The sequence below is a fragment of the Strigops habroptila genome, chromosome Z (assembly GCF_004027225.2).
Source record: "Strigops habroptila isolate Jane chromosome Z, bStrHab1.2.pri, whole genome shotgun sequence".
Classification (NCBI taxonomy): domain Eukaryota; kingdom Metazoa; phylum Chordata; class Aves; order Psittaciformes; family Psittacidae; genus Strigops; species Strigops habroptila.
The window spans coordinates 47,610,081-47,622,363 of record NC_044302.2 but is presented as its reverse complement, the minus strand read 5'-3'; the positions used below and the strand labels follow the sequence as shown (position 1 = coordinate 47,622,363).

Below are 12,283 nucleotides of genomic sequence, written 5' to 3'. Positions count from 1 at the left end.
AGGTTGTGGTATTTGTAACATCAAACCCAGATGTTCTGAGCTAAAAGCTTTAACCATTAGCCTTATGCTCTGTTTAATTTTAAGTACACACACAATGACCCGTCCTACAGAATAAGGCTAATTATGAACGCCCTGGATCAAGGCCTCCAGCTGCAGCTCAGTTGTTCCAGCAATACTTGGGTATTAATAGTCCTGTAAAGAAAATACACCTTGTTTATGTTGGGGTCAATACCATGACTACAAAAGCAAAGAGTATGCTCAGGGAATTAGAGCAAAACCTTCTGCATTAATACTTCAGCCAGAAGACAGGAGCCATACAAGTAGGCATCTGAAGCTGGGAAAAGAAATCTGCAAGCATGTGTTTCAATTCTCAGTTTGAGAAGTATGGGATGATTAAGATAGATGACTACCATGTTCTGACTGTAGATATACAACAGGCTATCAGATCTCTAAAGGTGCACATACCATGGCCTTTTAATGGTTGTTCCAAGTGGAAAGTCCTCAGAAGGAATTTTCTGTTAGTTCCCTAGAGGGGGACTGCTAATACATACTGAACTACGGGCCTGCGGTAAGAAGCTCTAACAGCCAAACTACAGTTTTTAGATTCAGTTTTCAGTGCATTCAACTCAGTAATTCTTTTCCCCATGCAATAGGATTGTCTTCCAATGCTCCTTAACTTCAAGAGAACAAAAAACTGCATTGAAGCAGCAGTTATTCTGCATATGCAGTAAGATACCAAGTTCTTAGAGAGATTAAGAGTCACAGAACAACCTCTTTAAGCAGTTACTTGATGTGCAGAACTGAACAGAACTTTACAACAGACACATCCTGCCTAGGGCATGGAGATGAGAAGGAAAGCAGTGTCGATCATTTGGACACGTGGGTTCTAACAGGAGCCACCTAACCCTGCCACATGTAAGTGACAGAAGCTGCTAATGCTGCCTTTTCTGCAGCCAGTCACTGACCCAGTAGTGAAGAGGTAAGCCACAGCTGACTTTCTAACAATTCAAAGAGAAGATTCTAGACAGCCACAGGATGTCTCCTATAGAGCACAACTTGCCTTTCCAACAAAGGAGCAACTCTTCAATGCTCTGTGTCCACCCCAGCATTACTGACCTTAGCTTAACTGAATAGCAGGGCAGATAAATAATGCTATATGCATTATAATGCTATCCTGCATTATCTATCATGCAACACCCTGCTACTAAACATATCTGGTTTTTTTCTGATTATGAAAATATCCTCCTAATTAATGTATTCTTTACTTCCCCACTTTTCCCACCATCAACCTTTCTCACTGACAAAAAGGACGAACTCACTGATATAACATTCAGTGCAAACACAACTGCTTCGTCTTCTGCCACAGGGCTCTCTTTACCTTCATTGACTCCGAATACAATATATATTCCCTAAGTACAGGCAAGAAGTCTTCTGTCATGTCTTCACTAAGCTCTTCAAGAGCTGTGCAGCAGTTCCCAATACAGGCAGACACCCCTTCCAGTGGCTCTGATAGCTCAACCTCCAGTGCTCCCCAGGTTGAATAAACAGGTCCATATTCTCGTAGTTCCACCAAGTACTCTGCAAGAGGCAGATGGAAAAGTAGATTAGCAGAGTAAAAGTGAGGCACAAGGATCTGCAAACTCTCACACCAAACAGGAGAAAATACACCAAGCTTAGCAAACATTAAGTCCCCAAGGAGTCTTGTGTTGCACAACCATCTTAATAGACAGACCTCTATGGCTGCAGAGTTGACAGGTCCAAACTGCCTCCAGCTTAACTGACCATTCCTTCAAGCTTCCAGTACAAAAGACACTTGCATCTGTGCAATGGCCAAAGTACTTTTTCTTTTAAATATGCATAAAACTTGGCTCTGGCAAGACAGATCTGCAAAGGTTATCTTGGTCTAGGAATTCCATCTGTACTCCTCCATATGGAATCTACAGGTTTTTTCCCCCTTCCAAAAGTCTTTCCAAAAATAACTCTAGTAAGAAAGTAGGTTGGTATAATATCAAAAGCAACTTTAGAAGGTATTTGGAGAGCTGTGCTCAGACGAGATACCATGTTAGGATTCGTGCCTCTTTTAAATCCACAAGAGGCATTAGATTTTGCTCTGTATGTGGCTCATTACAGGCCAGAATCATTGACAAAAGTTGACTCGGTCCTGTTCTGGCGATCAACCAGAACAAGACACAGAGCACTGAGAATGAAGCATTATGACATAGCACCTTGTAGGCTTACCCAACTGTTCCTTGATAATCCGCTGTGCTATTCTGTCAATGGTACCAAGCTTTAGAGAGAATGTGTCTAGATACTCCCCAATGGCTGCAAACTCCAGTGGTCGACTTCTTAATTTGTAGCCTCCTGTGACGTATTTGACAGACTCCCCCATCTTTGACAGCAATGCCATTCCTTGTTTTTTGTAGGCATTAAGATCCTAGGAAGTTTAAAACAAACAAACAACAGTTTAGAAGTATTTCACTCGCATTTTGAAGATTAATACAGTGAAGGATACTTCCCAGTCACAATCAAATCTTGTGAAGGCAAGATATTACATGTGACATGTAGCCTTGAACAAAACCTTACCCTTTTTTTCTTTTTTTTTTTTTTTTTTTTTTAACATGTTGCACAGTTGAGCACAGTTTCAAGACTACCTCTAGGTGGAGATAAGCTATCCAGGTGAATGGTATAAAATGCATTATAAATGAGTAATTTTTGGCCAGATTTTGCACATGGCCAGATTTTTCCATGTTCCTGTACTACCACCAAGTACCAATATTAACAGCTCTGTTTCCACCAATACTGTTCATGCCATTCACCCACACATACTTTTTAAGTCATAGCCCACGATACCAGTATTATGCAAATGTACCAGCTTGCTCTGATAACCTAGTACAGAACTACATATTGCATGCCTATTTGGTCAGCAGCCTCCTCACACCACTTGTGTGGCCAGATAGGAGGCAGGGGAAGACTGTACACAGAAAAAGTGCACCTCTGGGCAGATGAGCACAGCTTCTCTGCAAGACAAACTATAGTTCAGGCTGGTCACACGTAGCCATGTTGTCTGCACAGAAAGCTTAAACTTCCTTGCCAAACCTTTACACTTGCATAAAATCAACATTCAGACAACCTATGTTAGCAAGGCTATTTACCTACAATATTCAGGGGATTTCACCTTGACATGAGGAAAAGGGGGGGGGGGGGGGGGGAAGTGGTTTTAGTCAAAATGCTGTCCTTTTTGCATTTCACTCCTTCCAGCAGGGGTCACTATTCAACATTTCAAAGCAGGCTTAAGACCTTTTCGTTAGGTTATCCTTTGCGCCCTGAGGAAGAGAGGTTTTCAAACCAACCAGACCTGTAGAGGTCAAGAATCAAGGCATGGTATTACAGACTAGACTAAAAGCTTAAATGGTCTTTAAAAAAGTACAACAGCCATGTTCAAAACATGTACTATGGTATTCTTCCCAAGTATTTATACGTAAGTCAAACATAGAATCACAGAATGGTTTGGGTTGGAAAAGACCTTAAGATCACCTAGTTCCAACCCCCCTGCCGTGGGCAGGGATGCCTCACACATAAGTCTGTTTAGAAGAACCTGACATCTTAACAGCTACTATAATTTTGAATTATGTTTGCATTTAAATGCAGTGGTTCCTTGACTCTTGCCTTCCACCTTTCCTAAGCACTATCTGCAAGCAGGCATCAGAAAAGACCCTTTAACTCACACTCTCAAGCATTCTGGTGTGTTACTTGAACAAAGGTTGTGTTCTCTGGTGTGTTACCTGAAGAAAGGCTGGTTTCTCTTTTTCAACCAGAAGGTGGTCTCATTACTTTCTGCAGTAACTAATTTCCGAAGTCCTGGCACACTGAACTGACACCTCACTGCTGCAATACAGTGCAGCAAGTTCCAACACTAAAGAGCCAGAAAAGCACATGTCCTTTTCCCTCAGCCTTCCTGGGTGTTCTGTATTCCGAAGGTGAGCCCTACCCAGAGCTGAGAATAAAGCCCTTACCACTAATTTTACAGGGGTGGGAGGAAACGACTAACCAGCTAACAAAGTTGCATCATGCTTCGACAGCTAAAAAGCAGAACAAAGCTATCTGACATTTAACTGCCAAGGTACTAAAATTCTGCATTTCTGGCTTGTTTCAGTGGTTAAGTTCACCATGGAGGGGAAATAAAAGGAAACTGGAGATTGAGCATCACATTACCAGCATGCAGAGCACAAACTCAAAGTGAGCTCGAATTGTCACATTTCAGTGAAGTAGCTTCATGTGGCATTGGAAAGATGTGCTTTTACAGCTCTCCTCACTTATCAGGCCAAACCCCAGTATGACTGTAGGTCGTCCTAGTCTTATTTAAAATGCAGTTCAAAAGACAGCCAAAGAAAATTGCACCGTTGCTAGGTGAGTCACACAGAAGATGAGCATCAAGTTGTTGACCGAGAACAAACAAGAATGAGGTGTTCATGCCTAGTTTTGAGAGCAACAAGTGCAAACAGTATAGAAACACAGACAAAAAAAAAAGTCAAGAAATTTACAAACTTTTGTGCAAGAGGCATCTTTCCTTCTCCTTCCCCACTTCCCTCCTCCTAAAAAGACAATTTTACAAAGTCCACAATTTTTTAAATTCTGAACCTCTCTTGTATCAGAGGAGTATGTTCTACACACAAGGATACAAACCAAGCAGGTCTAGAGAACTGAATTTATACATCTGCAGACCACCTCTGCCCTCAAGCGAAGGGAACCCCATACAATTGTCACGCAGAGGGGTCTGTCACATACAACATTCAGGGTCTCCAAGAACTCTGATGTTTTAGAGGAAGTTCAGACATGCACATGTAGTCTCATTAATGCCTTTTTACCTTCATTCCAAAAGAGACTGTAAAGGTGCCTATCCTGATGCCCTTGCCAATGACTGTGTTTGAAAATTACTGGCTTACCTTGGCTGTGAGAAACACATTGAAGTGCTCATTGAAAGAAAGCACTGGGTGATCAGTTATTCTCTTCAAGAATTTGTCTAATGCTTTCCTCCTTGTCTCCACAAACTCTTCAGAAAAGCGATCGACAACACCCTTCACCACGAATTTCTCAGGAAGAGGCTGCCAGGGACAAGCAAAATGCACAAGATTCAGAAGAGCAAAAACTTGCTTCTGCTGTTTGGAAATATACAAAACAATCAAACTCCAGTCTTAATAGGAACCAAAATGTTGTTAGCTAACAGAAACCGTACATCGGATGGTCTGGCCTAATGCTAGCAATTCTACTAAGTGGCTTCAACCCAGAGCCACACCAGTGAAGCCCACATAGTACTTGTACTAGCTACTTCTAGCACAGCTTAGGCTGTTCCTCCCTACTGCTATCCATATTTAAGCTCCAGCTCTAAAGGAGATGGCAGCAGAGCTGCACACTATTCACTACACAAACGGACACACACCCCCCAGTGCTGAAGCAAGGCTGCTCAGTCCAGAGACACTCAAAATTTAGCAATTCTACTTATTCTTTTCCCCCTTCTGAACAATTTAGAGCTCCTGGACAGGGCCTTCTACAGAGGGCTGATAGTCTTAGTGATAGGACCACACTGTACACAGACAGACAAGCAGGCTTGACATAGCAAGTGGTCCAAGCTGGACTCTTCCTGAAGCACTTGCACACTTCATCATCTGTCATAGCCAACATTCCTGAGCATGTTTGTGCAAGTGACATAGCTCTGCCAACATATCTACTCTTTCATCTTATTCTTGTTTTGACCCTACCAGTTCATCTCTGCAGTTCAGCTTAACATGTAAGCCCAAGTCTACCTCCAGACTTACTAGTTCTGCAGTCCCTCCTGTTACACTAAGACTCCAGACTTCAAAGTACCTCTTCAGGTGGAAGACAGCTCTAAGCTTCAGCATGGTTAGGCTCACCTCTACCACTAGATCTGTTTTATTTCCTCCAGACAGCATGAACTCTAAGATTAGTATCAGTTTTAAAATTGTGCTTTGTATTTTACTTTTGTGAAACTGTGTGCAAATAATCTGCTTACTCTTAAGCTAGCAGTAACAGCCTTTTTCACCCAATTCAGGAATCAGGATTCTTCACTGCAAAGAGTCTTTGTCACCTGAAATCTGTGACAAAAATATTTCGAAGACAAAAAACCAACATTGTGTATGCATATGCCTTTCCCACCATACCCTAGCTGATGTGGGATGTACATGAAGATTGCACCTCCTAAAAAAACACAGCTAGCATGACTTAGCTGCAACACAGCTACATTTTGACCACTATATTTAGTTCTTACAATTTAAGACTTATCTTATTATGCTTAGCATTTCATCAGTCATTCTAGTTAAACTAGTTTTAGGTATACTCTAATTAGACTTCCTCAGAAGAATAATGCTTAGTGCAGTAGTCCCCAGGGAGGAAGAAACTTTCTTCCACTGCTTTGTGAACTTTCGCTGGGAATGCACACTTGAAGAAGCCACCACCTTAGCAGCATATGCAGGAAGAAAAGGACAAGCTGGAAGACTCAAGAACCCTCTTTCAACCAAACACATGCAAACTGACACTGAATAGTGACTAAAGTTTGAGCATTTGAGATCCACAGAAGGGTGCATCTCTATTAAAGAGGTTTTGCCATTTAACCTAGGTTTAGCTATAGGAGTATAGTCCTTAAGCAGTCAATACACACAGCTAGCAAGTGATATCCTGCTTTAAATGTGTGTTACTTATCTACTTTATAGTCTTGCAGCTTAATAGTCTATTTTTCCCTGCTGCAGCATATGAGCAGAGTTCACTGCAGTCACAAATGGCTTCAAGTATCCAAACATTGCCATCCAATGACAAGATCCATGGCCCTGTTAGGCTTATGCTTCTCATCTAGAGACAGATCTGAGTGCATTTTTACTGTTGTTTGAAAGAATAGATTAGAGTAAGTCTCAAATAATTTAAAATTTAAAAAAGTAAAAACCTGTAACCAAAGAGATGAAAAGGAACCCATATTCAGTTTAGTTTGACGTCCTAAGTGTAGGATTTACCATGACTCACTGCATTGAGAAGACACATCATTTGTTACAGGAGATTTTAGGCAGTCATTACGCCAACTGCCTTTAGTTTGTATTCCCCATTTACTTCTAGCCAATAAAATACTCAAGGGATTCAGCAATCTCTCTGCCATACCACTGCCTGGAGGAGATTAATAGGAGATTCTGTAACTGCCAACTTGTGCATAGACAGATAAAAGAGGGCAGCGCATCCTTATGCTTCCAGATTTTCTAGAAGGGAGGCACTTAAGAGATTGCCTTGCTCTGCATCCGGTTTCATGTCCAGCATTGGAGATACTTGTGCAAAATTTGCAGTTCTGTGAGTGACGAATTCCAGTTTGATTCCCTGGCTGTGACTCACCTCCTGCTACTAGACTTTTATTTATTGCCTTTTAGCCTTCAGGCAGGAGCGGCAGCCTGTTAGTACGTACACTCAAGAACCTGAAGCTTAATGTCAATAGTTCCAGCTGCTCATAGAACAGGTCTGGGCAACTAACACATTAATCTCATATTCACACCTTACCCCAGCAAGCTCATTCCCTCTCCTCCCTACCCCTCAGTAAATATATTTGCTGCCAGCTCGTGGTGTCACATGATTATGTGAATTATTTTTTATCTTTGAGAGACTGAGCTATTATTCCACTTAGAGGCAAGTCCTAGAGTAATTAAGGACTTAAATAGCTCTCTACCCTGGAACAGCATAACTGAATAACCTCTCACACAGCACAGTCCTTGCTGAGGGAGAGAGAGCAGAGACACTTCCCCCAAAAACCCAGATGGGCAAGCTAAAGTATGCTAGCAGTATTGTTATTTCCTGACAATTCACCTCCTACAGACCTTTTTTAATTTCTTCATTTGAAAGACCTGATGGTGGTGATCTTCTACAGCATGAAAAACAGACTGCTGAAGATCAGTATCAACCTTCTATCACATAAGGTAGTCAGACTGCCAGCTTCAGCAACAAGAAGGGGTGCAGTAATTTAGCTAATAAGATTAGCTATATTTCTGCCTACTGAAGACATGCAATAGCTATCAAGCCAGAAGCTAAGATTTGCAAGTCTGTGCTATTAAATGTTAGCACAAATAGTTTTAAAAATACTCTTTAAAACCAGCTCAAAAGGCCATCTTGAAAACTGACTGAGACTAGAACCTGAAGTACCTGTGCAGCTTTTCCTGAGCCTCAGAAATCTAGACGTAATAATTGAGCAAGCAGATGAAGAATATTCCATTTATGCCACAAAAAATGTCATCACCATGCATACTGTGTTACAGGAGGCTGTCAAAGCTCACCCCTCAGGTGCGCCACCCAAGTCTAAGCTTTATTATCAGTCAAGAATGGGAAGCTCTTCCCACTCCACTAGAAGAGAATGAATTACTGTATTTAAATCTAAATACTAGAAGATAATGGAGTCCTGTATTTAGACCTGAAGAGAGACATCACCAAAATATCACCCTTGGAAGACAGATACAGAACCGTCCTTAATATCAGATTCTTGCTTACTACCTACGGGAATGAGATGCGTTGGCTGCGACTCTTCCAGCTTGTTTCTCAACCAGTCAAAGTCTTGGTACCGCCGGCGGACACAATACTCTGGCAAATCAAACTCTGCTCGTGTGGTCTGGAAAAGAACAACAGGATACACTTAGTGTGCAGCAAAACCTCTTGCTTCAGAGCTTACCTGCAAATGTACAGCCATCACTGGCAAGGGTGAGGCCAGACACGCTTTGCACAGGGACTCAATGCCCTAAATAGTGTTTGTAGCCAGCATGAGAGAAAGATCCTCTGGCCTTTCAAACAGTGGGAAGACAGCAACAAGAAAAATGATTATTTGGAGCTGATGTGTTCCTAAAAATCTATTTGTACTTCATTACTTGTTCTGTTCAGATAAACTTCATGGGAGGAGGTCTGTAGAGAAGAGAGTACTGTGCACCATGTTAATCCCTTGGCAGTTACAAACTTGTGGGGAAGACTGTATGAAATCTTCATTCCAAGGATAAGACTATCCTAGCTACCAAGAATTAAACGCAAAGATATTTAATGACTTGTTTATTCTATGATATGCATTCACCACTGCCCCATATTTCCAAAGTGACAGGCTTATTACACTCCTTCAAGGCTAAAAGTTTAGAACATAAGCTATTAGTAAGTTCGCCATGCACTGTTTTTGTTGATTTCTGAGAAGAAGAAATGAGTTTTTTTACATCAAGTTTGTGCATGTCTGATTAGAGATATCAGTACATTAAGTTACATTTTTAAAGTTTTCATTCTTTAGGGCAAGCAGTTAAACTTGACATTATAAGTTTGAGACAGAACATAAGCATGCAGAGAAACTGGTGGCAAATGTTTTATCCAGTCCTCAAACAGTCCTTAGCCTGGCTGCATGGGGCTGCCTGCACAGCACGTATTGCAGCTGCCTAAAAGCTCTAATGAAACTGAGCCAATGAGGAGTCTCTGCTAAAGAGCCTGTTGTTGTGGTAGCCCTGATTGGAAGGTAAATGGCCCTTATCATTATGTCCCACTGAGAAGCACAGCTCACAGAGAGACCTTCTTCATCCTTAACTGAGAGCTACACTTAGTTACAGCACCAAGACCATCTTGCAATGAAGGTGATGCTGTTGAGCCAGCACACTACATGTACAGCTAGACACCAAACCCACTGCATTATGGGGAACACACCGGCTTCCTTAGCTCTGAACTGGCACCGAGTCCAGCACTAAGTTGCTTTGCTACCCCTAGCCACTACAATCGCCTGCTAAATTCCAGCAGAGATTTTGTATTTACTTTCAGACTAAGAGCAACTGCCACATATTTGGAGAGAGCCAAATAGCAGCCTTTAAGTGCAATCCATGTCTTCACTCGCCGTCTGGGTGGCTGCAACTATTTAGTTACTGCACATTACTCCCACCAGTCTCCCCACTGGGGATCCTGTACAAGTTCTATGCCAGAAATTTCTTTTTCGGGGGGTGCTAGCAGCCTTAACACACTGTCAACACAACAGTAGCTCTAGTATACTATAAACAGCATGCTAATGTGTTATTACCTATTAAATGGTTTGGTTTCTAGAAAAGGAAGGCATAGAGAGACATAAAAGAAAAAAATTCAAGTACACCCCCTCCTTTGACCTGCTAGCTATGGGAAGAGATATATGTGTTAGTCCACAGATTAAGCAATGGAGCAGTTGTGTTGGTAGATGAGGGATGACCAAGACCTAGACAATCATTGCAGATTGGTACTTTACTCGGCTATAGCTCAGAGTAACACCAGCTTATTTAACATGTCAAGAGTGCCACAGTATAAATGAAACTTCTGAGGCTTCATATGAACCATTTTCGCTTGTTTTGATTAAGGTACTAAATGGCATTATGCTAGAACAACATAACTCACAGTCTGGGGCATACTGCAAGTCTTTTTTTTTTTTTTTTTTTTTCTGTTACAATGAATGATCTTTCTAAAGAGACAAAAAAAAATGCACATCACAAACAAAACCGTGGTCAGGTTACACTGTTCCCTACAGTGGTGTTCAGGCACAGCCACAAGCACACATTACAGCACTAGCAATTACATTCCCTTGTTCCATCTATTGATGCTGCTTTTCACAGCAGGGAAGTCTTCAGCATAACTCATTCTAGGATCTAAGTTTATTCAAACCATTAAGGTTCCAGTAGCATTCTTCAGTGGAGAAAAAGCAGCCATTCCTGCCTCCTCATCCAGAGCCACCAAAGAGACCCCTTCAGCCCTTTACAGGTTTCAAACCCGTCTCACGCAAGGCTACAAGGGAGGTGGTAGGAAGGTATGGCTGATGACAGGAGCAAGGTCTGCTACAGAACTCTGACCTACAATTTGGAGGTGCAAGCATCACCACTCATCCTCACTGCTGTCTAGGATTACTGCTGCACAGCTTTTTTGCTACATTTAATTACTGCTTTCAGCTGCAGTGGCTGATTGGGCAATTAGCTTGGCACCAAAGAGGCCTTGTTTGTATGGCAAGAATGAGTCAGACCATTAATATTGTTAGCCTTCCAAACAGCCTTTTTTTTTTTTTTCTTAAACAACTAGCACTAGACCTGCTGACCCTCGAGGTCAGCCAGAAGTTTACAAGAATAATAACACAGAGAAGTGAGGCTCTCATGGTGCTTGCTAACAATAAATTATACACTGCCTCACAATAGTATTGTAATACTATGATATCACAGATTTATGTGCTACAGCAAGATCTCAAAACAAGTATTAACAGGCAGGTAGATATGCAAAAGATATCAAAAGTACAGGATGAGGGGATTTTTTTACTGTTGGGTAACAGATCTGATCTAAATACAGTTAATACCCACTATCTCAAGTTCTACTTTAAGAAGAGAACCCTTGTATAATCACAGGTTTCCAAGCATAGGAATACTATTATCACTATGTAAAAATATTTTATTGTAACAGAATAATTGGGTCTTAAATTAAGGGAAAAACAACTTCAGCCAATTTGCCTGTGGAAAGTTCAATCTAATTTTGTGCCTCCTATTCCTTCTGATCATGTAACAGCTGAAGGCTAAGTTGCTACAAGTAGAAGTTTCCTCCAATAATTCTTAGCATTTTCTAGTACTTAAGATAGAGCACTTCTTGCGAGATTAAGATGCTTAGAGCAACAAAGAATGACAGGGCTATGTCAAGTGTGCAGTAAGAGGCAGCTACAATTTTAGGGAAAACATTTTGTCCAAAGTAGAACTTTGGAATAGACGTTTTGGGAAAAAAAAAAAAAAAAAAAAAAAAAAAAAGTAGTGTTATCTGTGGCTTGTAAAGGTTTCCTTATCTCAAAGGAAAACATTCTCTCCAGTATACAGTGCCACCTAAGTAGGCTAGAGGCATGTTAAACTAGACAAGAGGATGAAGTATATTCCTAGTGAATATAGTGAACTCTTTTTGCCTTAGGTAACTACAAGTGCCCAAAACAGGTATCGAGGTCACCTAGGAGATGATGCTAATGAGAACAAGCTAGTTAACAGAAATTAATGTTCCAGCTGTGAGTATGGACTTTTCAGATCGCTTTTCCTATCAGTGTAATTAAATTGCATTAATGAGTGAACTACAACACATGCTGAGAAAACACTCTACCATATTTCTTTTGGTAGACAGTAGCATTATTAAGCTACTTAGTTTTAGCAGCAGGTGTACAGCCTTCTGTACCAACAACTGCATGGAAGCTAGTTTACAATTTAGGATCAAGATTATGATTTAGGTAAGAGGCAGACAGAGGAAGCACGGTAAACAC

The 12,283-nt window shown here is 41.2% G+C and overlaps 1 protein-coding gene across 1 annotated transcript in view; it reads right to left on the bottom strand.

The window, feature by feature from the left end:
• The window catches only part of SNX30 (sorting nexin family member 30), a 46,851-nt gene that overhangs the window by 13,620 nt on the left and 20,948 nt on the right, over positions 1–12,283 (bottom strand). Inside the window, exons 3-6 of the mRNA XM_030511666.1 lie at positions 8,534–8,644; positions 4,944–5,102; positions 2,239–2,434; positions 1,379–1,578 (exon numbers count right to left, since the gene is read on the bottom strand). Coding sequence (XP_030367526.1) covers positions 1,379–1,578; positions 2,239–2,434; positions 4,944–5,102; positions 8,534–8,644 — 666 coding nt within the window. The remainder of the gene's footprint in view (positions 1–1,378; positions 1,579–2,238; positions 2,435–4,943; positions 5,103–8,533; positions 8,645–12,283) is intronic.